Below are 24,353 nucleotides of genomic sequence, written 5' to 3'. Positions count from 1 at the left end.
ACATACCTGGGTGAGTCACCAGCAGAGCTGGCCTGAGTCCTGTGACTGAGATTTTGCTTTCTAGTGGGATGTAAATACCCGGTAGAGTTAGAAGGCTGAAGATATGAAGGTTTGGTAGCTGAGCTCAGGGAGAGAGAGAGGGAGAGGGAGACAGAGAGAGAGAGAAATGCATATGGATCCTAAGAAAGACAGGCCTAGGCTGTATCAAAAGGTTATGGGCAAGCCATTAAAGGGGAGAGAAAAGTCCAGAAATCTGCAATATCTGGAGAAGACAGGAGAGGGAAAGCTATCAGGAGACTGTCCTCAGACTGCATCTGGTGAGAATTAGCATCTAAAGAGCAGGGTTTAGGGCTCTCTCTGGATGGCTGGAAGAGTAGATCCTAAGAAGAGAAAGGGAGCAGGAGAGAGGCTCTGGGCTCGGAGCCCACATTGCTCTAACAGGGAATGTGAGTTTGGTGTCCAGCTCACAGCTGAGGACCTCCAGGGATTACTTAGCTTTTCGTCAACTTGGCACAAGTTAGGGTCATGTGGGTAGAGGAAACATCAAGTGAGAAATAATCTCTGTAAGATTGCCTGTAGGTAACCCTTCACAGGGTGTTTTCTTGATGAACGATTGCTGTTGGGAGGGAGGCAGCTCACGGCGGATGGTCCTATCTCTGGTGGGTGATACCGAGAGATGAGAAAGGCAGCTGAATGTGAACCCAGGAGCAAGGCCGTAAGCAGCATCTCTCAGGGTCTCTGCTGTTCTGCCTTCGGTTCCTGCCCTGACTTCCTGATGGACTGTAAGTTGTAAGATGAAATAAACCCTTTCCTCTCCAAGTGACTTTTGGTTTGGAGTTTATCACAGCAATACCAAGCCAACTAGGGGACAGGATCCAACACCCTTTCCTGGCCTCTGCTGGTACCAGTGTTCATGAGCGCATGTGTGCACACACACTCACCTCACATACTCACACACATATACCTCACACACACATATCCACACAATTAAAAATAATAAAAATCTTTAAGAAAGATCCCAGTTGCCTAAAGTTTTTTTTTTTGCTTATGTTCAGGTTCTTTTTTGATGTGATTTTGGCTGGCCAGAAGTATAAGTGAAAGGAGTCAGGTTGTGAGGCGGTGGTGGCGCAGGCCTTTAATCCCAGCCTTCAGGAGGCACGGGCAGGTGGATCTCTGAGTTCGATGCCAGCCTACAAGAGCTAATTCCAGGACAGCTAGGGCTGTTATGCAGAGAAACCCTGTCTCGAAAAGCCAAAGCAATAATTAATTAATTAACTTTAAAAAGGAAAGAAAAGAAAGATCCAACCACATCTGCCATTCTTAAATTCTTTGTTCATGCTATATGAAGTTTGGGGAATTTTTTTTTTTCAAACAATTTATTTTCACTGGGCATTTAGCCCATAAACCAATTTCACAATTATTTTTGTTAAGCAGAAGAATATGTAAGCATAAGTAGCCTCAAGCATTTAACAATAGTGTGGACTTTTATAGAAAACCTCCACATGGAGAAACAAACTTGATTCTTCCTATTTAATACAAATTACAAACTTGCCTGATACCAGTAATTATCCACTTGAAGTGAAAAGCACGAGGCTTCACGCACACCACCCAGGGCAAATGGAGCATTTCTGGTTTTGTTTTTTGTTTTTTTTTTTTTTTTTTTTTTTTTTAGTTTTTTCGAGACAGGGTTTCTCTGTGGTTTTGGAGCCTGTCCTGGAACTAGCTCTTGTAGACCAGGCTGGTCTCGAACTCACAGAGATCCGCCTGCCTCTGCCTCCCAAGTGCTGGGATTAAAGGCGTGCACCACCACCGCCCGGCTATTTCTGAGTTCTTAACCTGATCTGTCCATTGCGGGGCACACAAACGCTGTTCTGCAAACGCCAGCTGAATTTAGCTGCTGATCTCTGGTGCCACCTACCGGTAAAATGTGTCATCACAGTGTCGCGTTGATCGTTAGCAAGACTCAGCTACTGTGGGGAGGAGAGCCTTAAGAACAGGTTAATCTCCCCTTTTGTTCTGCTAATTTGTGTCTTTGTGCCATGCCTGATTCAAGTACGGGGGTGAGAGGACAGATTGCGGGCGTCCCAATATCCCCTTCACCACGTGGGTCCCGGGAATCAGGTCAGCGGGCTGCACTGCAAGCCAAGAGGAAGAACAGTGGGAAATGCACTTACGCTCTTTTATTTTAGGGACATGTAGTGACAGTTTGGGATACACACTACAGCGTGGATGCACTTTGATTACGTCTATAAGTGAAATAACTGGAGTTAGACAGTTCCAGTTGGAAGCTGCTCGGATCCGGGCTTACAGAGAAGCAGGGAGCTGCACTGTTTAACAGATACAGAGTGTTCGCGTCCTAGGCATGGGTGATGACGGTGATTATAAGCAACGCGTGTGCATTTAGTGCTACCAAACCGTGCGATTTAAAATGGAAAACGCTGTGTATATTCTATAGCGATGAAAAATTGTAACCACAGTGGGCTGGAGTACAAACATGACAAGATTGAGCAGAGATACCAGAACTTACATTTATCCTTATTTTTCTGTCTTCAAAATTCTCTGGTCAGAGAGATGGTTCAATGAATAAGCACATTTGTTGCCAACAGTGAAGAGTGAGTTAAAACCCTTCAACCCTTGAGTGCAAAGGAAGAAGCAACTCCCACAAGCTGTTCCCTGGGCCCAGGAGAGACGGAGTCCTGTCTGTACATCGGGAATTGCTCTACCCTGAATTCCTCATCCCAGGAGCCACAGGCAATAGCTGGGTTAAAACGATGCACATTGTCCAAAAGGGACAGGACAATTCTGCTCTTTAGTGATTTTGCACACATCGATCGAGAGGAACAAATAAGAAAAGGGGGAGGGACTAGGCCACTGAGATCAATGCAGCTAATCCCTTGGCTCAGTAGGGGTAGGAAGAGAAGGGAGCAAGGCAGGAGGTCAGCTCTGTCTGTTCTGGAGCAGCAGAGCCCTGGGGTCCTTACCTGCCAGCTGGGCTTGTAAGTATATACCACACTTCTTTTCCCTGCTTTTTAACGTTTAAGCCTTCATTCCTGTCCTTGGTCCAGGCTCATGAATGTGAGTATTGGATGATTCTCAAGCCCATCTGAGGACCACACACAGCAGAAACTCACTCACAAACGTTTGTTTCAAGTGCAAACCCATGGATCCCACTGGCTGTCTCTTGGAACCAGAATTTGAATTCCAGATATTTCCTGGCAGCCTTGACCACACCAGAAATCCAGGAACACTTGTAGCTGGGCATGGTGGTTTGAATGAGAATACCTCCAACCTGTGGGCTCCTATGTTTGAATATTTGATTCCCAGTTGGTGGAACTGTTTGGGAAGGGTTAGGGGGCGTGGCTTTGTGTGTCTCTGGGGTCAGACTTTGAGGCTTCAGAAGACATATGCTATTCCCAGAGTGCTCTCTGCTTCTTCCTGTGGGTGGATCCCCATGTGAGCTCTCTGCTTTCCCTGCTGACGTGCCTTTGCTCTGCCCGCATGGACTCTGGTGAATCCCCTTAAAGTGTAAGCCTAAATTAAATACTTTCTTTATAAGTTGCCCTGTAAATGTCGCGTCTTAATACATCAATACCAAAGCAACTAAAAGACTGAGGTAGAGTGGACAGAAACAAGCCTTCCCCAGTGGGAGGGAGCTTCAGGAGAGAGGCAGGGGAGTTAGACAGGCTAGGGGGGAGGCTGGGAACATCTGCAAACACAGCTCTCCACACCATCTGAGCTCAGTCTAGCCTGGGAGCTGGCTTCAGGGAAATAGGGCAACTGGACCAAGACACCCTTCCAGCAAATTTGTCAGTGTTCTGAACTGCCTTTCAGATGGATGTGTCCAAGTCAGTGTGAAATAAGGACAAGATGAGCTCCAGGGTTCTGGAAGGACCACAGACACTCAACATGTGAGCTGGCTGAACTTCTTGGAGAGCTCGGGACAGGTGACACCTCCTGGAGTCTTGCAGAGGGCATAGATTATGAGGCCTCATGGCTCTGGGTTTAAAGCTTGCTTTGGTAGCCGACTTGTTGATCGTGGCAGGAGACCTCAAGGGTGGCTATCTTATTAGGAAGATGGGCTGTCTAGTACTGTCTAAGCTTGTGTTATTAGAACGAAGCATGGGAACCAAGCAAATACAGCCTTGCCACTCTTTACTGTGACCCAACGTGTGCTTGATCTCATGGGAGATGGGATGCAATGGGTGTCCTTAACCCTTAAGTACAGGAAGCCACGTAGACTGTGATTGCATCTCGGTGCCAGAGCCATGCTTGCCCGGTGACTTTTAAGTCCCCCTGAAAGAATCTGTAAAGGAGAGACTCCTGAAGTCACAAGCCCCAGCTATGCCTGTCACATATCTGAGGATGTCCCCACCCTGACCACCACCATCCAATAAACTTGGAAAACAAAAATCCTCCTGCGACGGTCATGCCATACCGAAAATCACCACTAGAGGGGAGCAGACTACAAGTCTCCTTGGGAGGCCTTCAGATAAAATTCCTTGCATGGACTCCTTTAGCCAAAAGCCTTCCTCCTCACCCCCCACCTCCCACCTCCCAGGACACGGTGAGAAGGTGTATCATCTTTCATCCCAACACTCAAGAGGCAGAGGCAGGGAAATCTCTGTGAGTTCGAGGCCAGCCTGATCTACAAAGCAAGTTCCAGGACATTCTAGGACATCCAGGACTATTACACAGAGAAATCCTGTCTTGAAAAATCAAAATGAAAAGAAGATTTGGCGGCAGCTCTGCCCCCACACAAACCACGTGAACTAGGACGTCACATAAACAATCTCAGACTTGCCAAGCACAGAATGGCCTTGAGCTCCTGTTCAGCCTCTGTAGGAACCCCTGGGCAGATTCCGGTCAGCATTCCCTAGTTTTCAGGTCTCCGCTCCGCTAACCTGTGAGGCCGTCACCTCCATAGCCATCGGAGATGATTGTTGGGAAAGCCCCTGTGCCGCTAGTTTTAAGTCGACTTGGGCCAAGCTACAGTCGTCTGAGAGGAGGGAGCCTCAACTGAGAAGCGGATTCTGTGGGACCAGGCAGTAGGTGAGCCTGTAGGACGGTGGGAGAGCCCAGCCCATGACGGTGGCGTCACCCTTGGACAGGTGGTTCTGGGTGTGAGAAAGCAGGCTGAGGGAGCCATGAGGAGCAAGCCAGCATGCAGCACTCCTCCAGGGCCTCTGCGTCGGCTTCTGACTCCAGGTTCCTTCCTAGTTACTGTCCTGACGTCCCTCAAAGGATGATGACTTGGGATATGTGAGTCAAGTCAACCCTTTGCTTCCCAAGCTGCTCTCCGTCATGGTGTTCCATCCCTAGTGTGAGGCAGCGGTTTCCTGAATTAGATAAAGGGATGCATATGACAAACCATTAGGGGAGCATGGTTGTTATTTTAAATATCATGCTGTTTTTAAATAAGAGATGATAATATGATTGCCTCGAATTTTTCAAGAAGAGTCCAGTTTTATGTTGACCCCAGTTACACATCCTGGGTCAGATTTATTTTTAGAAAGACAATACAGGGTACCTCGCTGTACACTCACCCAGTGAGGAAATACTTGCCAAATGACTGGGCAAACGTCCCGCAAGCATTTCTCAAGTCAGCTGAGTCTTGAGATTAATGTTTCAGGATTGCCTCCTTGCCACTGAACGGGGCCGTGCCCTTCGGTGTTGACACTGAGCAAGGGTGATCAAAGCGGGTGGCCTCCAAGGTCCAGGTCCCCTCTACCCATCCATAACTCCAGCACTTTGTGCTTCCCGCTTATGTACCAAATCCTCGTGAGGGAAATGGTCTCCCTGCCTGCTGTATAACAGATCCTTAGCAAAGGGAAGCTCTTGTTAAACAGAGAAGCTTGTGCTGGATTCCATACTGCAAGGCAGCTATGTCTATACACTGCTCTGAATTAGCAGAAACGGGTTAATAAGTAGTTGGCTGTCACGCCGGCTGCAGTTGGTCATAACCTTGCCAGGGCACATCAGCACCGCTTCCAAGGTTGGCTGAAGTTCCTGTGGGTCATGTGACTCTGGACTCTTGGGTTGTTTCTATTTTTAACTCACAGAATGGCTTTGGGTGGTGACAGTGAGGTCAATGCCAACGCGGGGAGGGGGGGTGGACAAAAGAAAACGAATCTTAAAAAGCTGTGAAGAAATCAGTTTTTTTTCTTAGTAATCATCTGTTTTTGCTTGGTTTCCCCCTGATATATTTTCAAATGTTCTTGAAACCACAATATCTTTGTCAGAAAGATATTTATTCTCTCATTTAGACAACAAAGTTTCCAGAGCAAGAAAGGGATAAAAATATCACATCAGAGAACACACCCTCTCTGTCTTCTACCACAGGGTCTCATAGACGCTGCTCCCCACTGTGAGAAGCAGAGTTCCATGCCGAAGCATCTGTCTAATACAAGGGATGAGGCAGGACCACCTTGTCATGTGATCAGCTGTTGCTGTAAGGAGCCCTGATGGAAAACAGCTCAGGGGAGGAGAAGAGGGAGGAAGAGATTACCGCTTCCCAGTTCCGGTCCAGCACTGAGGGTGTCAAGGCTGCTGGTCACATAAAGAACATAAACAGATAGCTCCTTTGTTACACACACACACACACACACACACACACACACACACACACACACCATACATACACACACATACATACATACACACACATACACACACATACACACACACATACACACAGACATACATACACACACACAAACACACACACATATACACACACATACACACATACATACACACATACATACATACACACACATACATACACACACACATACATACATACACACACACATACACACATACACACACACATACACACACATATACATACATACACACATACACACACATACACACATACACACATATACACACACATACATACATACACACACATACACACATACACACACATACACACATATACACACATACACACACATACACACATACATACATACATACACACATACATACATACACACATACACACACATACATACACATACATCTATCAGACGGAAGTTTGGATGCTCATGTACATGACGTTCCTGAGGTTCCTTAGAGGACACGGAGCAGGGCAGGAGTGGGCAGAAGTGGGCAGGAGTGGGCAGGAATGGGCAGGAAGGAAAGGAGTTGGGGATTTGTGGGAATAAAGAACCCAAGGCAGCAGGACCCCCACAGTGAGTTGAGTGAAGAAACAAGGGGAGTTAATCTACTTGGAGTGGCAAGAGCAAGTGCAGTTTTATATTTAAAGGGAGCAAAATTAAACCTTAACTCTCAAGGGGAGGTGAGATGGCTCCGTGGGTAAAGGTGCTTACCACACAAGCTAGGTCACTTGAGACTGAGGGGAGAGAACCACTACACAGATGTGGCCTCTGACCGCCACACATGTGTCCTGGCACATGCATCTACACGCATATCACCCATACACAATAAGAAGAACCTTTACATTTTAATTATTTAGTTTTTTTATGTTTGTGAACATTTGCCTACATGTACTTAAGGGTGCTACATGTGTGCAGTCCCTACGAAGGCCAGAAGAAAAAGGCATGAGGTTCCCTAGAATCGGAGTTAACAGACACACTTGTGAGTCACTGTATGGTATTGGGAACAGAACTTGGGTCCTTGGCAAGAGCAGCCTTTGCTCTTAACCACTGAGCCATGTCTCCATGCCCACATAATTTACTTTAAATAAAAAAGTAACCCCCAACAATCCCAGCTTCATTGCTTTCTGTTCTCCCAGTAAATAAAAGCCTCTCACACCTTGTTTTTTCCCATCCCCATTTGGATGCAGCCTTTCCATTGGGCCGTGTCGTATCTGTTTTTATGATCACGCCAGAGACTTCTTGCCAAGTCATCTTGAAATCAAACTTTGCTTGCACCGCGTGTTGTTTAGTAATTAAATTAAAATCCCAGGAAGCTTTGGATTAGAGGAAAGAGGAATCTTCCTTCAAGCAAATCCAGGTTAGTAAGACGCTGTGACCTGTCTGGGCTGGAACTCCCTCATCCAAAACATCCAGAGCACTAGCTGGATTAATTTGCAACACTCTAGGAGATTTTGGGTCCAATTTGCTAGAGATTTTCTGTCTGCTTCCATTTCTCTTTTCAATTCAAGTCAATATGCATTTATTCAACTCCTTTATTGAAAATGATATGAAAAGTGTTACTAAGTCCAAAGAATAAAGAAAATGGCAGATAAAATGCAAGAAGAGGGAGCAGGGTAATGAGTGGATAAATATGTTCACTCATGAATAAAATATATATTCATGAATAAATAAATTCATCCATCCAACAAATGAGCGCACAGAGCCCTTATTTTACTCGCCACTGGGTGATTATGCAATATAGAGGCAAACAGAAGTAAGTGTTTCTGTTTGGGGAGAATTTTGAATTTAATTTACTTTTATATAAAATACCAATTTAATACTTTAAATTCAATTTATATCACCAAAAACTTCTGAAAGAAATAAAACCAGAACAGTTTCTTTGTACTTTAAGAAGGCATGAACTAGGGTTGCTGAGGTGATTCAGCAGGAAAACGTGCTGGCCCCAAGCCTGATGACCTGAGTTCGAGGCACTCACGGTGTAAGGAAAGAACTGGTTCCCCCAACTTGACCTCTGACCTCCAAACACATGGCATGTGGGCAAGCACATGCATGTACACACACACACAAGCACACACACTAAATATATGCAATTAAACTTACGTATTAGTTTCCTTGAGACACTGTCTCTCTTTATGTGGTCCTGGCTGACCTGGAACTTGCTTTGTAGCAGGACTGGCCTTGAACATACAGAGATCTGCCTGCCTCTGCCTCCCAATTGCTGGGGTTGCAGCCATAAGCCGCCATGCCCAGCTAAAATAGTTCTAAAGGGCAGATATGACAATTTTCTTTTGGAAATGCTAATGAAATCACGCTGCAGTGCTGAGAAGGGGTTGAAAATGTGGCCTGACAGAGTCCTGTGGCCAAAACAGCCAGACTGCAGAAAAATGATTTTTAAATTAAATTTTCTGTTAGGGGTTATTAAAACAAACTCCCGTGAAATATATAGGGTGTGCTCTTCTGTGTGAACAATGTATCAGCTGTGCTTTCTCTTTGAGCATTCTACGATATTTTGTAGTTTCAGAGAGATTAGTTACCAACAGTAGCTGATGAAAAAAACCAAGCCAAGCATTCACAGACAAATAAAATAAATAAATAAAAAAATTAAAATAAAACAAAAAAACCAGCATTACGTCTATTTCCTTCTAGTCTATCCAAACCCACCTTTGGCTCTTTGGTGGCCAAAGTTTAGTTTTTTTGAGACTCAGTAAAACTAGCCAGACCAGGGTAAGCGCACGTCTTTAATCCCAACACTCAGGAGGCAGAGGCAGGTGGATCTCTGAGTTAATGGCCTGCCTGATCGACAGAAGGAGTAAGTTCCAGGAGAGCCAGGGCTACAAGGAGTAACCCTTTCTCAAAAACCAAAACAAAAAGACAAACGAAAAAGACTCAGCAAAACCAAGCACGGCAGTGGACAGGGTGCCATCACGGAGTGTCCCTAACAGGGATAAAGGAAGCTGAAGAACGCCTCTGTAGACAGGTGCTGACTGCTCTCAGCAGTGTGCAAGGCTGTTCCCGACAGCCATTACTCACCATTGCTGGTCTCACTAGAGCCAAGTTCTACTAGGCAGGAACTTTGACCCATTTTCTGTTTTCTGCCCCATGCCCAGAGTACTAAGTACCACACAGAAGGGTCTCAATGTCTGCCTTCTGCATAGTTGAGCAGATGGGTTATCTTTATCATCACGCTGCCTCTTCTGCTCAGGATCATTGAAAGGGAACTTCATCAATGTTGGCTGTAACCCCTGATCCACCCACCCACCCAGCCCTGCATCTATCCACCCAGCCAGCATCTTTCATTGAACATCTCTTGTTTGCCAGATACTCCTATTTACTAAGTATCTAAAGAGAAAAGAGTAAGGCATGAATTGCCAAGGAGCTCACGATCCCAGTCCTTAGAGGGGATTCTAGGAAAGGTAGTAAGAAGGGAACAGAATCATCTCAAATACAGATAGTAAAACCACCAGATTTCTGAATAGGCAAGAATGGTAGAAAGGAAGAATGAGGTAAATTATTTCTCCACCAAAGGTCCATTGTTAAAAGGTCAGGCTGCTTTAGTTAGACTCCTTAGTAGAGGGAATTGAATAACACGAACAAGACTGAGTCCTAAGCTATTAGAAGCCGACACGCGAGACAAGAAATGAAGTCTGCACAGCAGACTGTGTGTGTGAGTGTGGGTCTACTGGCAAAGGGCAGGGCTCCGGGAATGGCACACGAAAGAGGAAGTGAGTTCGCTCTCGCTCAGCCCCTTCCTTCCACATTGCTGTATATGAAGTGTGTGAAATTCTCTGGGGCAAAAGAAGTCGGATTCTGTCCTCCTAGACCTGGGGTCTATCAGAGCTGTGATGTGCGAGGGAGACCAGCTTGCCCCAGCTCTCCCCAGCTAAGGCAGGAGACAAAAGAGAGAAAGTGGCAGGGGCGGGGGAGAGGTGCAAGGGACCGAGAGGCCATCAGAGGCCTGCAGGGTAGAATAAGACATTGAGGGGACCGTGTGGCGAGTCACCAGCACCGGGAGAGGGATGTCAGGGGCTGCGCAGATGCGGTATGTGCATACGGTAAAGTGTTTATCACACACGTTTAGAGGAGTGGCCAGTGGGTTTGGAGGGCCAAACTATAGCCCAGCTGAGAAGAAAGCCTGTCTTCCTCCAGGGAGATGGGAGCAGCGGGGAGTTAATGAAGAGGAATCGCCAGGGAAGCACAGGGATGGCAGGACACCTGGGAAAGCCTACAGTGTCACCCTAGACCCCACCAGAACTTTGACACAAATGGAAAACTGGTGGCATTGCCTCGGGAGACTACTTCGGTCAAGGGCACACTTTCGCACATGGGAAAAGGAGAAGTGACACACACGGCAGAGAGGTTAAAAGGTCAAAAAGGCCTTGCAGATTAGGAATCAACATTTGTAAGCAGGTGGGGAGGATCTAGGAACTGCAGCTAATAATGAAGGCTATTTACAGGTCTTCAGAGCTGAAGGCAAGTGTAATTGGTGAGTCTGTGTAATTACGGAAGGAAGAGAGTAGCTAAGGAAATCCTGGCAGGAAGCAATCCCAGAGAGGAAGCAGTTTATTGGTGGAAGATTATTTCCCCTTCCCATCTCACCCACTGGAGTTGGAAAGCAAGACAAGAAAGCACCCCATTTCCCGGCCAGTCATGCTCAGTCACGTGCTGTGACAGAGATAACCTCGCTGGTCTATCTGTCCCGGGAGGCCCACAGCTGGTAATTCGATCTGCGGGAAGTGAAAGGCGCCATGTGTTTACCTTGCACTTTGCAGCCGCTCTTAGCTTTCAGAAACTGGAGCCCTCATAAAAACGACCACGTGACCTGGCCACTCTGAAGTCCTGCAGATGGGGAGCCAGGGAGCCCGGTTTCTGCTGATGGCGGTCACGCATGGCTGTGTGATTTATGGACAAGGTCAACCAACACATCCATATCTGAGAGTCATTAATTCCCAGGAGACGGACTTAGTCCAGAGTCCCTCTGGAGAGAGGAAGGGCTCAGACTCATTCTGCCGAGGTAATCAGAGTTAGTCTGGCCAGCCACTGTCTGCGGCTTTAGAGTCACGGACAGATTTTTTCAGTGGGTTGTTTTCTACTGCTCCGAAGGAACAGTGTGGATGGGTCTGAGATTTTCAGACTATTAACGTCTGAATGAAAAGTTCTATAAAATGAAGGCCTAAAAGGAAACCAGGGGGTCAATGGGGTGTCACAGATATTATAGGGTACACTTCAGAGATTGCTGCAAATCCCAGACGCGTTCTACAATAGGTGATCACAGAAATGGGATCTGAGCCCAGAAGCAAAGGTCCCACTGATGCATGTGTCGCAGGACACTTCCTCTTCCGCTAAGTGGACCTGAGTACTTCCTGTCTGCCGTGCCAGGCTTTTGCACCGGAAGTTGGATGTGGAACTGTATCTCTCTGGAGAGATTCCATAATTCTCCTGTAAGAACTATGGTTTGGATAAGGTTTGAGAATGTCCCCAAAGATGCTTTGGTCCCCATGGGGTGGTGCTGGCACCTTTAAGGGTGTACATATGAAAGGTCGTTAGGTCATTGGCGGGTCCATCTGTGTTAACGTTGGTCTGGCATAGTGGACGGGGCCTCAAAGGAGGAAGCTGCTTGTTATATAAAAAAGAGTCAAGTCAGGCCCCTACAGCTTCCATTTCTGGCTTTCCACAGATTACCAGGTAGCCCTCACGGGAGGCTGAATGTACAGGCGGCCTAGCTGAGTGTACTGGCTCACCACTGTGATCTCGGTGCCCCAGAGTCTGACCAGGACGACTCCTGCAAGTTTAAGGACAGAATAGGTAACGCATCGAAGAAGAAAAAAAAATCTATTTTATCTTGGGTTTTAGCCTCTCAAAGTGTGAGGTGAGTGAATTTCCTTTCTTTGTATCGTGGTATACATGTTACAACTGTCCTGTCTTCTGTTACAGCAATACAAAATCCAATAAAACAGACAGCATTTGTTGAAAAAGAAATCTCGCTGCCCCATGATCCAGGTCCTGCCTTCATCGCTCAGCTTCACGAATGATTACTCATTAATTGGACACATATAGAGCATGGGTTTGATCTGCCTGGGGTGCACGTGAGTGTAATTCTAGCATTTGTGCGCAGAGGCAGGAGGATTGCTGCAAATGTGAGGGCATTCCAGGATACACAGTGAGTAGGAGACATTCCAGGTCTCTAGAGTTTGTCTCTGCCTCAAAAACAAAGAACATAGATTTTGTACAGAATGGTCCAGGCAAGGGCCAGGCAGAAATTGTTAAATTCCTGTCCTCGTGGAGCTACGATCCAGTGCCAAGAGACAGAAAGTATGCAAGTAGCCCTAATAGAAGCCAAATTAATAAAATCACAAAGCTGGTACCAAGCAATATGGGGGTGGGGTCCCGGAGGAAGATATTAAAAGGCCGGGCATGGGAGGTGGCATTGGGGGTGAAGACTGAAGCAGGGCTGAGCAGCATGGCCTGATCTCTCTTGTTGAAAGGAAGTCACTGCGAGGGAGCCCTGATGGGCCCATGATGGAAGGATGGGGGGCTGGAGCTCAGTCATGACCACAATCCACTGCACCTTTGTCATGAGATTGTGTCTCTTCTCTAAACTCAAGGTACTGCGCCCATGAAACAAACATAATTGTAGCATCCAACATATTCTTTTAATTAACTTTAATTTACTTGCGTTGGTGTTTTGCCATGGGTGGCGGGTCCCTGGAACTGGAGTTACGGATACTTGTGAGCTGCCAGATACTTGGGTGCTGGGAATTGAAGCCAGGTCCTCTGGAAGAACGGCAGTGCTCTTAACCACTGAGACTTCTTTCCAGCCCCAGAAACCGTCACAAAAAGCCCTTATGAGGACCAGGGAGAGGATCTGTGCAGGGCTGCTCTCCGCAGCAGCAGAAGGAAGTCTGGAGTTTAACTAGGAAGCTCTGGCTTTGGAAGTTACTCCTGGCCGTGCCATAGAGCCTCTCAGAAGGAGTAGGAAAATAGAATGTTCTTTTCCCCTAGCATTTCATACAAATCTAGGGCAGCAGAGAGATCCCAGAGGCTGAGCCTGGGTGAGCAGTCACCTGTGCCAGAGACTTGGAGGATCTTCCGGGGCAATGGAAGGGGTTACCAGGCTCGTTCTGTGGCATGGTCAGATTTGAGCCTAGAAAGGAAGGGGGCATGGTGAGAATCCAGGTGTGTATATCCAGAGGGGTTGAGAAGTAGGGGTGCCAGGGAGGGCTGTGAAGAGGATACACAGCACAGAGGCCAGGATACAGAGAGCAGTATGGTGGAGCCTCAGTCAGCAGGATGGGCAAGATGGTGAGGAAAGACATAGACACCATGCTTCTGGCTTGGGAGGTCAGGGTGCAGAGGGGGGTTTGCAGGGAGAATCCCACAGAGGAATATGTAGAAGGTCTTCCACAATCCTAAGATGAGAGATTTGCTAATACGGAGAAGAATGGGCCAAGTGTGAAAGGTAGCCTGCAAGGCTACTGTGAATTGGAGCAAACGGTAACCAACTGTTACCCGCCCAGTCCTTCTGGGAAGCAATGGGGACAGGGTCACACAGCTAGTAACTAGACCAGGAAGCAAAGGAGAGAGGGAGGGGTATGCCAGATGCTGAGGATTCTGGGTGACCTGGAGGCAGGTAAAATCATTTCAGGAATGCCCTAGTGTGTCTTAGTAGGACACGGCGATAGTGGGCTAGACGGTCACATTGGCAAAGCAGGAAGCTGAGTTTTCCATTCTGGTCCCCGTTCTGTGTAGATTACTGACTAGGGTGAGCAGCAAGCTCCAGTGTTACCTGTGATTGCTAATTCTATCTTTCCATCCGAGAATAATTATATAACATGCATGAGGCGCTACATGACAAGCGGTGGTGGTGGGGGCTTCATGGTAAGAAAAGGCACGAGATGCGCATGCGCCACGTGGGAAGGCTCTAGCGAATTCGTATTTGTTCGTAATTCTAAGTAGAATTGGAGGGAAAGCTGGAGAGATCATCGCCCACCTCTCCCTGTAAGCGCCTCTGAAGGCACAGGCAGCAGAGGTGCCGTTAGAAAGAGCAATAAAGGACAGGCTGCTACACCGCCTCTAAGAACTCCTGAGCCACCTACGCAGGTCAGTATCGGCATTGCCCCATACCTGGGAAGATCACTTCAGCGGGCATCTTGCTAGTGCTGTTGCCCCTGGCACCCAGGATTAAGCTGGGTACTAGGAGGCACTACAGGCTCCTGAGTACCTTTAAAATGAAACGAATGGATCCCTTATGTGACTAGTGTGTATGCGCAGGCATGCCCCGCCCCCACTGCTTACACCCACCCTCCCATCACTCTTCCACAGCACCATCGAGAAAAAGTCCATTGTAGTGGGAGAGAACCGATCACGCTGAAGAAATGTGGCGACCAGGCCGGTTGGTTAATCAGAGAGCTCAGGGCAGGCAGTGGGTCAGGAGGCGGCCACCGGGCCAGCTGGTATCAGGGAATTTGACAGTCATGTGATCGATCTCCTGCCTGGAACCCAAACAGACAGCATAGAGGTCTGACGCCGGGTTCAGACGGGAAAATGGGCATCAGCTGATCTCCAGGTTCTTCACCTCAGCGCTGACTCAGTTCTGTGGGGGCAAAAATCTCAAGACAGGAGCTGCATGGGGTTGCTGGGCATGCAAAGGGGAGCAGCTGGCAGGAGTAAGATAAGAAAATAGACCCCAGCGCCCCATCTGCTTCACCCAAAGTACGGTTCATGTTCAGGAGAAAACCATCTGCTTACAGGATAGCCGGACTGGTTTTATTCGTGGCTTATGTCTGATATGTACAAGTAAATATCAACCAATGGCCATTTATCTAAAAGCAGGGCTCAGCTGTTTGTACCCCCACCCCATCCCATGGCTTAGCCCTGCACCTGGATTTGGGAACAGTCATTCTGTCCCCCGGCAAACGTGGCACATGCTGTGGGTTTCTAAGGATCCTCAAAATGCCAATTCACACACTGAGAACTGTTGTTTCTTACATTGATCTGACATACGTTAACGTCTGGCGTTAAACAGAGTAACATTAGCACATCATATATATTATACTATGTGGTGCTTTGCTGGGCACCTGCCGCCATTTCTTTGTGAAGTAACCCAGTCCACTGTGGGGCACCCTGGTAGAAACTAATTCTTCACGAAATCCTTAGTAACTTCGTTGTAACATCGACCCCCACATCCCATGTTTCTCCTTTTCACCCCTTACATTTTTTCACGTGTTTTCCTACATATGAAACACCAAATGTCCCCGTGAGGTTATCCCAAGGCCTAGCTCTTCTTCCTAGTTACATCCTCTGGATAAGTGAATATGGTTTGTGTTCATGTCTGTTGAAGCAGGACATAGCTCAGTATAGAATACGGGGGGCAGGACAAAGCTCAGTATAGAATACGGGGGCAGGACATAGCTCAGTATAGAACAGGGGGGGCAGGACAAAGCTCAGTATAGAATACGGGGGGCAGGACAAAGCTCAGTATAGAATACGGGGGGCAGGACATAGCTCAGTATAGAATACGGGGGGCAGGACATAGCTCAGTATAGAATACGGGGGGCAGGACATAGCTCAGTATAGAATACGGGGGGCAGGACAAAGCTCAGTATAGAATACGGGGGGCAGGACAAAGCTCAGTATAGAATACGGGGGGGGGCTACGTTGTGCTATTTTGTCTCGCTCCTCATTTTGCTGATTCCCCGGCTCCTAACAGCAGCCTGAGGTTGTGTTCGTTTCTGTTGCTACTCCACTTCCCTCCCAGTTTGTATTAAACTTCTAAATGTACAGCTTTTTTTTTTTTACATAAAAAACTAAATCTGCTCAAACTTTTCTGTCTCATTCCACACAGCTGACTTTTCAAAACTAAGCACCCAGTTAGGGATGTCTTTTTGCAATGGGTGAGGTGAATGCAGAGACTCATGATTTGCCAAAGCCTTTAGAATAGCTGGCTGGTGAGAGCCGTCCTAAACAGGACATCTCTATCAAGTCCTTCAAGACTGCAGGAACACTGTGGAAGATTGGGGGGGGGCAGAAATTGTGTACGAGCTTGGGCGTGGGGAAGAGCTCTGTGGAACACTACTGTATGGAGGGTAGGTACCCATACGTACAAGACCTACAGAAGATAGGGCCAGCAGACATTCCACCGCCGATGGGGGCGGGGCCAGACACACCTGATGCCTGCTAGGGGAGTCCTTTTCTTCGGCATACCTCTGCCCTAGTAGGTAACCCACCTGTGGTCACACAAGCAGCCCTAATTATACTCAGTAAGTCATTCACACAAAACAGGATTCAAAGCAGAAGACGTTACAAAGGAGTCCAGGGGGGAGGTTTGGATGAGATGTCCCTATTGTCCTGGGTGTTTGGAGGCTTGGTCCCATTTAGGGGTGCTGTTTGGGGAGGCCGAGGGGGTGTGGCCTGGTTGTAGGTCTGTCACTGAAGGCTTTGCCACTCATGCTATTTCTAGTTCTCTCTTGTGTGCCCTCAGCTTCCTGTTCCCATGGCCGTGCCTGTGTTCTGCCAACCCTTTGACCCCAATAAACTCTTCCTTCGTCAAGCAGCCTTGGTCACGATGTCTTGTGAGGGCAATGGAAAAGGAACTAAGGGGAGTGGCTGGGGTAGAGAGGTTGATGGGGGAGTTAATATATAATAATACATATAATAATATAATATATATAATAGACATATAATATATAATAATACAGTCAAGATGCATTGTGTACACATGCGCACGTTGTCAAAGAATAGATTAAAGTATTTTAAGAAGAAGGAATTGGAGAACTGAATCATGCCTTATGCTGACAAGTGCTGTACAGGCCAAGGGACTAGAGCTTAGGCTGGGGATGAGCTGTGTGCCCAGTTTTCTCTCTCTCCAGCCACCAGGCTCCCTGCAGGAGCTCTTACTCACCCCTTCATTTCCCACAAGCCGCTAACGCATCAGCTCTTCCTCCACAAGTCTGCCTCGATTCCCACTGCTGTTTCTGTTCATGTTCTAATCGAAAACCCCAACAATCTTCCCACAGCCAAATCCCATCCGGATTTCAAAGCTTACACTACTTTTGTAGCGTCTAACACCAAGTGAAGTCTAATCCCTTAGACTTTAAATGCCCCTGGCAGTGTCCTCTTTATTTCTGTTTACAGCCAGACTTCGGTCTTATAGATGTGTCCCGGCCTTTCCCTGGTACATGTGGCTCTCCTGCCTTTGCATGGAGGTGCCGGACACGGCTCTGTGTGTCACCGCATATCAACACGCTGAACTGAAGCTGTGAACACACTCCCGTCTACAGGCCAGGCATCCTGAGCTTTCAGCCTTCTGTCCCGAGTGGACAGAATTGTGGGGCTGGGTCAGCACCTTAGCCTGAGATGCCTCCTCTCTTGCCCTCCCAGGCATCTGCCATCTTTCCAGATGATGCCAGTATCAATTCTTCCAGGAATTCTGTGCCCTTTGCCCTTCTAGTTACCCTGGTAGCTGCAGCGATTCTAGGCAGAGATATTTGCTGACTATCTGCCTCGGTCTAAGCTACAGAGTCTCAGAAAGGCCCATGTCCTGCCCTCTGGTGAAACACAGAGTATAAAGTCTATGACAGGCATCTAGTGATGGCTTTGATGACAGGACACATTGATGAATCAACAAATTAAATCCTGCAAGATCCTCCTGTGTCTGTAACATGGCAACATAGCCACTTGCCAATTGTCAGCCTTTGATAATCAAATTTGCCTATAATACAAGAATCTCACAAAGGCTTAATTGTAGACCAGCTGGCTAATTACCCCAAGCTCAATTAGGAGCGATACAGTTTTCTGTGGTGACCATTGCATTATCTCATTACGCAGAGGTGAGGGAAGTTTGGGAATGAATGACAACGTCCTCTGAGGAAATGGGGGAGGTGGCTCAGGCAGTAGTGTGCTTGCTGTGTGGGTGTGAGGACCAGAGCTGGATTCCCAGTGGCACTTGCTGCTGACCTCTGGCCCTCACATACATCTGCACGCATGCACATCTGCATACAAATGTGCACTTAACACGTGTGCGCATGTACACACACACAAGCACATAGACACCAAATATTTTCAAAGCTATCTTTTGAGTGTCTTCCTCTTATGAGGAGACTTGGTCTCCGGTGGGTTAGGTGACAGAATTGTGCAGAGGAACACTCAGTAGAGGTGGCTGAGCAACGCACAGGCAGTGAGCAACCCCAGGAAAGTTAAACGTGAGCTGTTCTGACACAAAATAATCTGTCAGCAAAAAGCTGCGGCAGGTTAGATGCGTGTTATGCCTCAAGTTGGGATGCAACAGCCAAGCTCCGCCCAGCTGACACCAGTTCAGAGACCCAGGGTCCGGTGTTGACGCAGTATTGTCTGTGTTTCTCAGTCTCTGATCTCTGTAGTGTAGTTACCCGTGACCTGCTGACTAGCACGCCCCTTCCCCAGAGCTGGCTGACTCTCAGACACTGCTAGCTAACTCTGCAGGCCTCCCTTTCAGACCAGTCAGTCAAAAACCGTTCCCCAGCTGCTCCTTAACCAACTCTCACACCCTAAGCTCCTAATTGCCAGGAACTAGACAGCCCTGGCCTGAGGGCTTGTTTAAAGTCATTTAAACTAGTCAGTACAGAACGTGGCCAAGTCAGTGGCTCTGTCCAGCACAGTTTTTCCCTGAGGAGACATAGGTCCATGCTCTGTTCCCCTCTCCTGCCTGTTAGTTCATCTCATTCTTCCCCAGAGGGCCTTGCAGGCGTGCCTGTTCCTGTGTTCCTAAGGTCTGTGAGGAGGAAAGGCCTTTCCCCTACACATTACCGGCATTAGTGCATTGTGTGTCTCACCATGACTGATTTAAACAATCCCAGGACATTTCAAGATACATACGTGACTATGTCATTTGATAGGAATTCTTGCCTCGGTCTTCCCCACAAGAGGTACGGGAGGAACCAGAGGCCTGCTTCCATGTGGCTTTGAGGTCCAAACAGCAGCTGCAGAAGCCTTGACTGGAAACACCTTCTTGCAGTTGAGATGTGGGGTTTCAAGGAGTTAAAGAGGTGTTCACAGTAACTGTCACTACTTATACAGACCCTTCTTTGTGTCAGGCGGAGTAACCCTGTATTTGGCCTTTGTTGTGTCCAGTAATCACCATATAACAGGAATACTGAAGCCTGGGAAGATGGCTCAGTGAGGAAAAGTGTTTATTGTGTAAGTGTGAAGACCTGAACTGAATCCCCAGGCTCAACAGAGGCATTGTATTTGTGTCTGTCATCCCTATACTCCCCGGGGAGTTGTGTCCCCCAACATTCCTACCGGGAGTTGGGAAACAGTAGCAGGAGCTCCCCAGAAGCTCAGAAATCAGCTTACTTGTGTGTGCAGCAGAAAAAAACACAAAGAGAGCTTCTCTCAAGGCAGGAGGTGAGGATTGACACCCCAGGCTGTCCTTAGACCACGACATGTATGTCATATGTGCGTGCTTACACTCACAAGAATGCACACACACGCTTGGGTACACACACACACACACACATGAAAACCAATGTTCAGGGAGACTAAGACATTCACTAATTGTGAGGGCTTTTAGAATTCTAGATCCAAGCTTCTAAATGGGGTTTTCTAAAACTTCTAATGTGTAAGAAGTCCCTGGAAATCCTTTAGGTGGAAACCTAAGATTGTGTATTCCTAGAAAGTTCTCAGGGGCTGTAGGTACCCACAGCCAGACACTACATGGAGAGAGAGTCCTTAGAACACCCATCCTGAATGGGATGTTTTCATCAGATCCCTTCCCTCAGAGCTCAGGGAGCCCCGTGGAAGAGGAAGCAACGAGAGTGTAAGAGCTGAGGATGGAGGACGTCAGCGATTAAGTTTGTGACTTTGGGTGAGAGATGCCTTGAGGAGCCACTGGAGCCCAGTTCTCCCAATTTATGGAAGAGATACAGTATAGATGAGTCTCAGAGTTGTTGCTCAGGTCTGAGTCTCACAGCTGATGACTGAGACCAACTCCAGGTGGGTTTGCTGAGTTCGAGCCCAGCCCTGTTACTTGGGCAGCTCACTCATTCAGTGCTCTGCAGCCTTCACCCAGGGCCATGACCTTCACCCTGAACTTCCTCCAGTCTCGTCCACTGCTACACCCACCCACTCATTGCAAATACAACAGAGTTCACTGCGTACCAGAGCCCAGGGCAAATCTACACACACATAACCTGCCTGTCCACGTGACCCCGGTTTGGCTTTAATTCAATGTTATCCTCAGAAACAGTCATTCTTCAGTATCTGAGGAGACTGTGCCAGGATTCCCTGGAGACAGTAAAATCTGGGAATGCATACATCCCTTATATAAAAAGGCATAGTTTTTGCGTAGTTTAGCATATGGGCTAACTAACTTGAGCTTACTCATGGCTTGTTATGAATTATATCCTGGTTTTATTGAAGTAGTCTGCTTTACCTCTTGGCACCCACTAGGGACTAATGATGCACAGACCTGCCTGACATGAACCCCCTTAAAATAATATGCTTTAATAACTCCTAGGTAAATTTTCCTTTCCTTCCTTCCCTTCCTTCCTTCCTTCCTTCCTTCCTTCCTTCCTTTCTTCCTTCCTTCCTTCCTTCCTTCCTTCCCTCCCCTGAGGCCAAGGTATGGTTTTGTCACCTAACTGTGTAAAGTCTGAATCTTAACAAAACTCAGGCAGAGTTTCTAACCCAATAGTATGGTGTGCACTGCGGGCATATATGCAGAAGTTTTCAGCAAGGGAAGGCAGATGGAGAGTAATAAAAAGTTATAAAGCAAATGACAGTCATTTCTCTGGAGGCTTCTAAAGTGTGAAATACCTTTAAAACCAAAGAGCCAACCAAACAAAACTGCCCTCTTTAAGATGCAGAGTTCGGAAGAGGAAGACGACACACATAAACCAAACAGAAAGAACCAAAGGGGCATGTGTGGCATTTCCTTCCATTTATGGCACCGTTATTTCATCACGGAACATGGTTCTAGAAAAGAGAACGTGAGAACCACTCTGACTTTTGAATGATTTCTTTCATTCAGTGTTATCCTTCAGGCAGGAGACCCAATAAAAGACAGAACTGCAAAGATTTCTCTCTGACTCCTCAAACATTAACACCAGGTCTTAAACCAACGCACTTTGTTCCCACCTATTTCATTGGAGTCTCTTCCTGGCGTCAGCCAGGTCTACACGATCCAGAAGGTTATTCTTAATTTCCCTTTGTCCAAATCAGTCATTTAATTCTTTTAGCCAAGAGAGCTCCCATCCATCTTAGGCAAAATGCCACACTCATACATCCAGACCAAGTGGGCAGCTGTCAACAGCGAGCTGTTGCAGCTCAGGAAGGGGAAGGCAGCACCCTGTTCCAGCCCCAAACACAGGTTTACCTTCTACTTTGAAGATAGTAAAGTGTGGCCGGCAGTGGAAGGAGCCCAGGGCGTTCCCCGCGCAGTTCATCCACAGACCCTGGTAAACCCAAGTGGCGGTTATTACAGAGGACGCACGGGTGGTCACCTTCCACTCATTGGACGTAGTGGCAGCCACGAGAGCACCAAACCCTCCGACACCGCACACCAGAGCCGAGATCTGCGCCATGGACATGTCGATCAGCCTTGCCTGCCTTCCGTCAGAGTCCACACCGAAGGTTTTGGTGGTCTAGGCATGCAGTCACCAGACAGAACGTCCACAAAAGCTACAGCCAGCCCAGGTGGATAGCTGACAATACTTCATGCTCGGGCAGCTGGAAGGGCAGGAACTTAGGATAAAGGATGTCTCGCTGACTCACTGGCGACACCTTAGAAACGCTTAAGAATAACCTTCCTAATTCTCTACTGAGATACCACAATTTTGTAGACGAATTTTAAAGGTTTTGGTACAGCAGATATCTTTTGTTAGCACCGAAGTTAATGCTTAATTTTCTGTTAGCTTGGAGGCTAGTGAACCATGCAGGCATCAGATATGTCAAAGTACAAATTATACAGTAACGTTTAAAGGCTCCTTATTTGACCAATTTCTCTAAGTGTACACATTTGTGAGTCTTCACATAAATGGAGACATGCTGTACAGAGTCTACCGTAACCTATTTTGGCACGGTACTGTGTATATGAGACTTATCTGTGGTTATCAGCGTAGCCAGCCATAACTCATCTGACCGCTGGATATAGTATTTCAATAAACGCTTGGGCCACCATTCAGCCGTTCTCTGAGACGAATGTTGTTCACATTTCCCCCTCAGTAACAATTAGCCAAGCACAGTCACCGCTGCTCATCTTTCCTTGTGCACCTGAGCGAGGTTCCCCAGGGTGTAGAGCAGAAGATGACACTGTGTTCATAGTCATGATTCAGAATTCCCTCCTGTGATATTCCCGCACACGTCAGTTCTCACGTGAATAAGCCCTCCTCGTCCTGGTTCCTAACACTTGGCATTGTGGAGCTGAGAATTATTTTTTAAAAAAACATATTATGATCACTAAGTTATGATTGTGATGGACCCTGGCTTTTGTCTGTCATGAAAGATGGCATGCTTGCTTGTTCATCTGTTCCATTGATTTTTAATTCTATAAATGCATTTGGGATAATAATCTTTGAATGCTGTGCTATAATGTTGCTCCTGGTGTGTGGGTTATCTTTAGGTGGCCATTTGTAAAGGTCTTTACTTTTGAAACCTGTGTGTGTGCACGCTCGCGTGTCTGCGTGTGCAGGTGTGTGTGTATTTGTGAGTGTGAGGGTACACACGGGCTACATCTGAGGAACAGCTATCGTGCCGGTCTCTGTTTTCCACCTTGTGGGTCTGTTGCTGCTTTGCTGCAGTGTACCCCAGACTAGCTGGCCTGTGAGCTCTCACGGATTCTCCCATGTCTGTCTCCGTCTTGCTGTGATTCTCCGGTGTCTGCCTCCGACTTGATTTGATTCTCCGGTGTCTGTCTCCATCTTGCTGTGATTCTTCGGTGTCTGTCTCCCGTCTTGCTGTAGCAGCACTGGGGTCAACGTGCTGGGCTCTACAAGACTTTTGGGGACTCACACTCACATCCTCACCCTTACACAGGGAACACGTTTACCCTCTGAGCCATCTCCTCAGCCCTAAAGACTTCATCTTCTTTTTCCTAAGCGTCTGTAGTGTGCTTGCATATGTGTGCACATATATGTTTATACGGTTTCCTAAGCGTCTGTAGTGTGCTTGCATATGTGTGCACATATATGTTTATACGGTTTCCTAAGCGTGTGTAGTGTGCTTGCATATGTGTGCACATATATGTTTATACGGTTTCCTAAGCGTGTGTAGTGTGCTTGCATATGTGTGCACATATATGTTTATACGGTTTCCTAAGCGTCTGTAGTGTGCTTGCATATGTGTGCACATATATGTTTATACGGTTTCCTAAGCGTGTGTAGTGTGCTTGCATATGTGTGCGCATATATGTTTATACGGTTTCCTAAGCGTGTGTAGTGTGCTTGCATATGTGTGCGCATATATGTTTATACGGTTTCCTAAGCGTGTGTAGTGTGCTTGCATATGTGTGCGCATATATGTTTATACGGTTTCCTAAGCGTCTGTAGTGTGCTTGCATATGTGTGCGCATATATGTTTATACGGTTGCGTGTGCGTGAATGCATCGAACCAAAGTTGTTTCTGGGAATTCTCCCAGAGCTCACTGATATGACTAATCTAGTTAGCGAGGAAGTCACAGATAAGCCACCATATCCACTGGGGATTTACGTGGGTTCAGGGGATATTAACTCCAGTCCTCACACATGAATTTTA

General features: G+C 47.2%; 1 protein-coding gene across 4 annotated transcripts in view; it reads right to left on the bottom strand.

Moving 5' to 3' along the window:
* Cldn10 (claudin 10) overlaps positions 1-22,192 on the bottom strand; it is a 68,980-nt gene extending 46,788 nt beyond the window's left edge. For 3 of the 4 annotated variants that reach the window (XM_075950155.1, XM_075950156.1, XM_075950158.1), the window contains exon 1: positions 21,979-22,192. In XM_075950155.1, the coding sequence (XP_075806270.1) occupies positions 21,979-22,192 (214 nt within the window). The remainder of the gene's footprint in view (positions 1-21,978) is intronic. The other variant, XM_075950159.1, reaches the window with a different exon arrangement.
* Between the last annotated feature and the right edge of the window lie 2,161 nt (positions 22,193-24,353).

The sequence above is a fragment of the Microtus pennsylvanicus genome, chromosome 15, assembly GCF_037038515.1.
Source record: "Microtus pennsylvanicus isolate mMicPen1 chromosome 15, mMicPen1.hap1, whole genome shotgun sequence".
In the NCBI taxonomy this organism is placed as follows: domain Eukaryota; kingdom Metazoa; phylum Chordata; class Mammalia; order Rodentia; family Cricetidae; genus Microtus; species Microtus pennsylvanicus.
The sequence above is the reverse complement of the archived record's forward strand: the minus strand, read 5'-3'. Positions and strand labels throughout refer to the sequence as shown.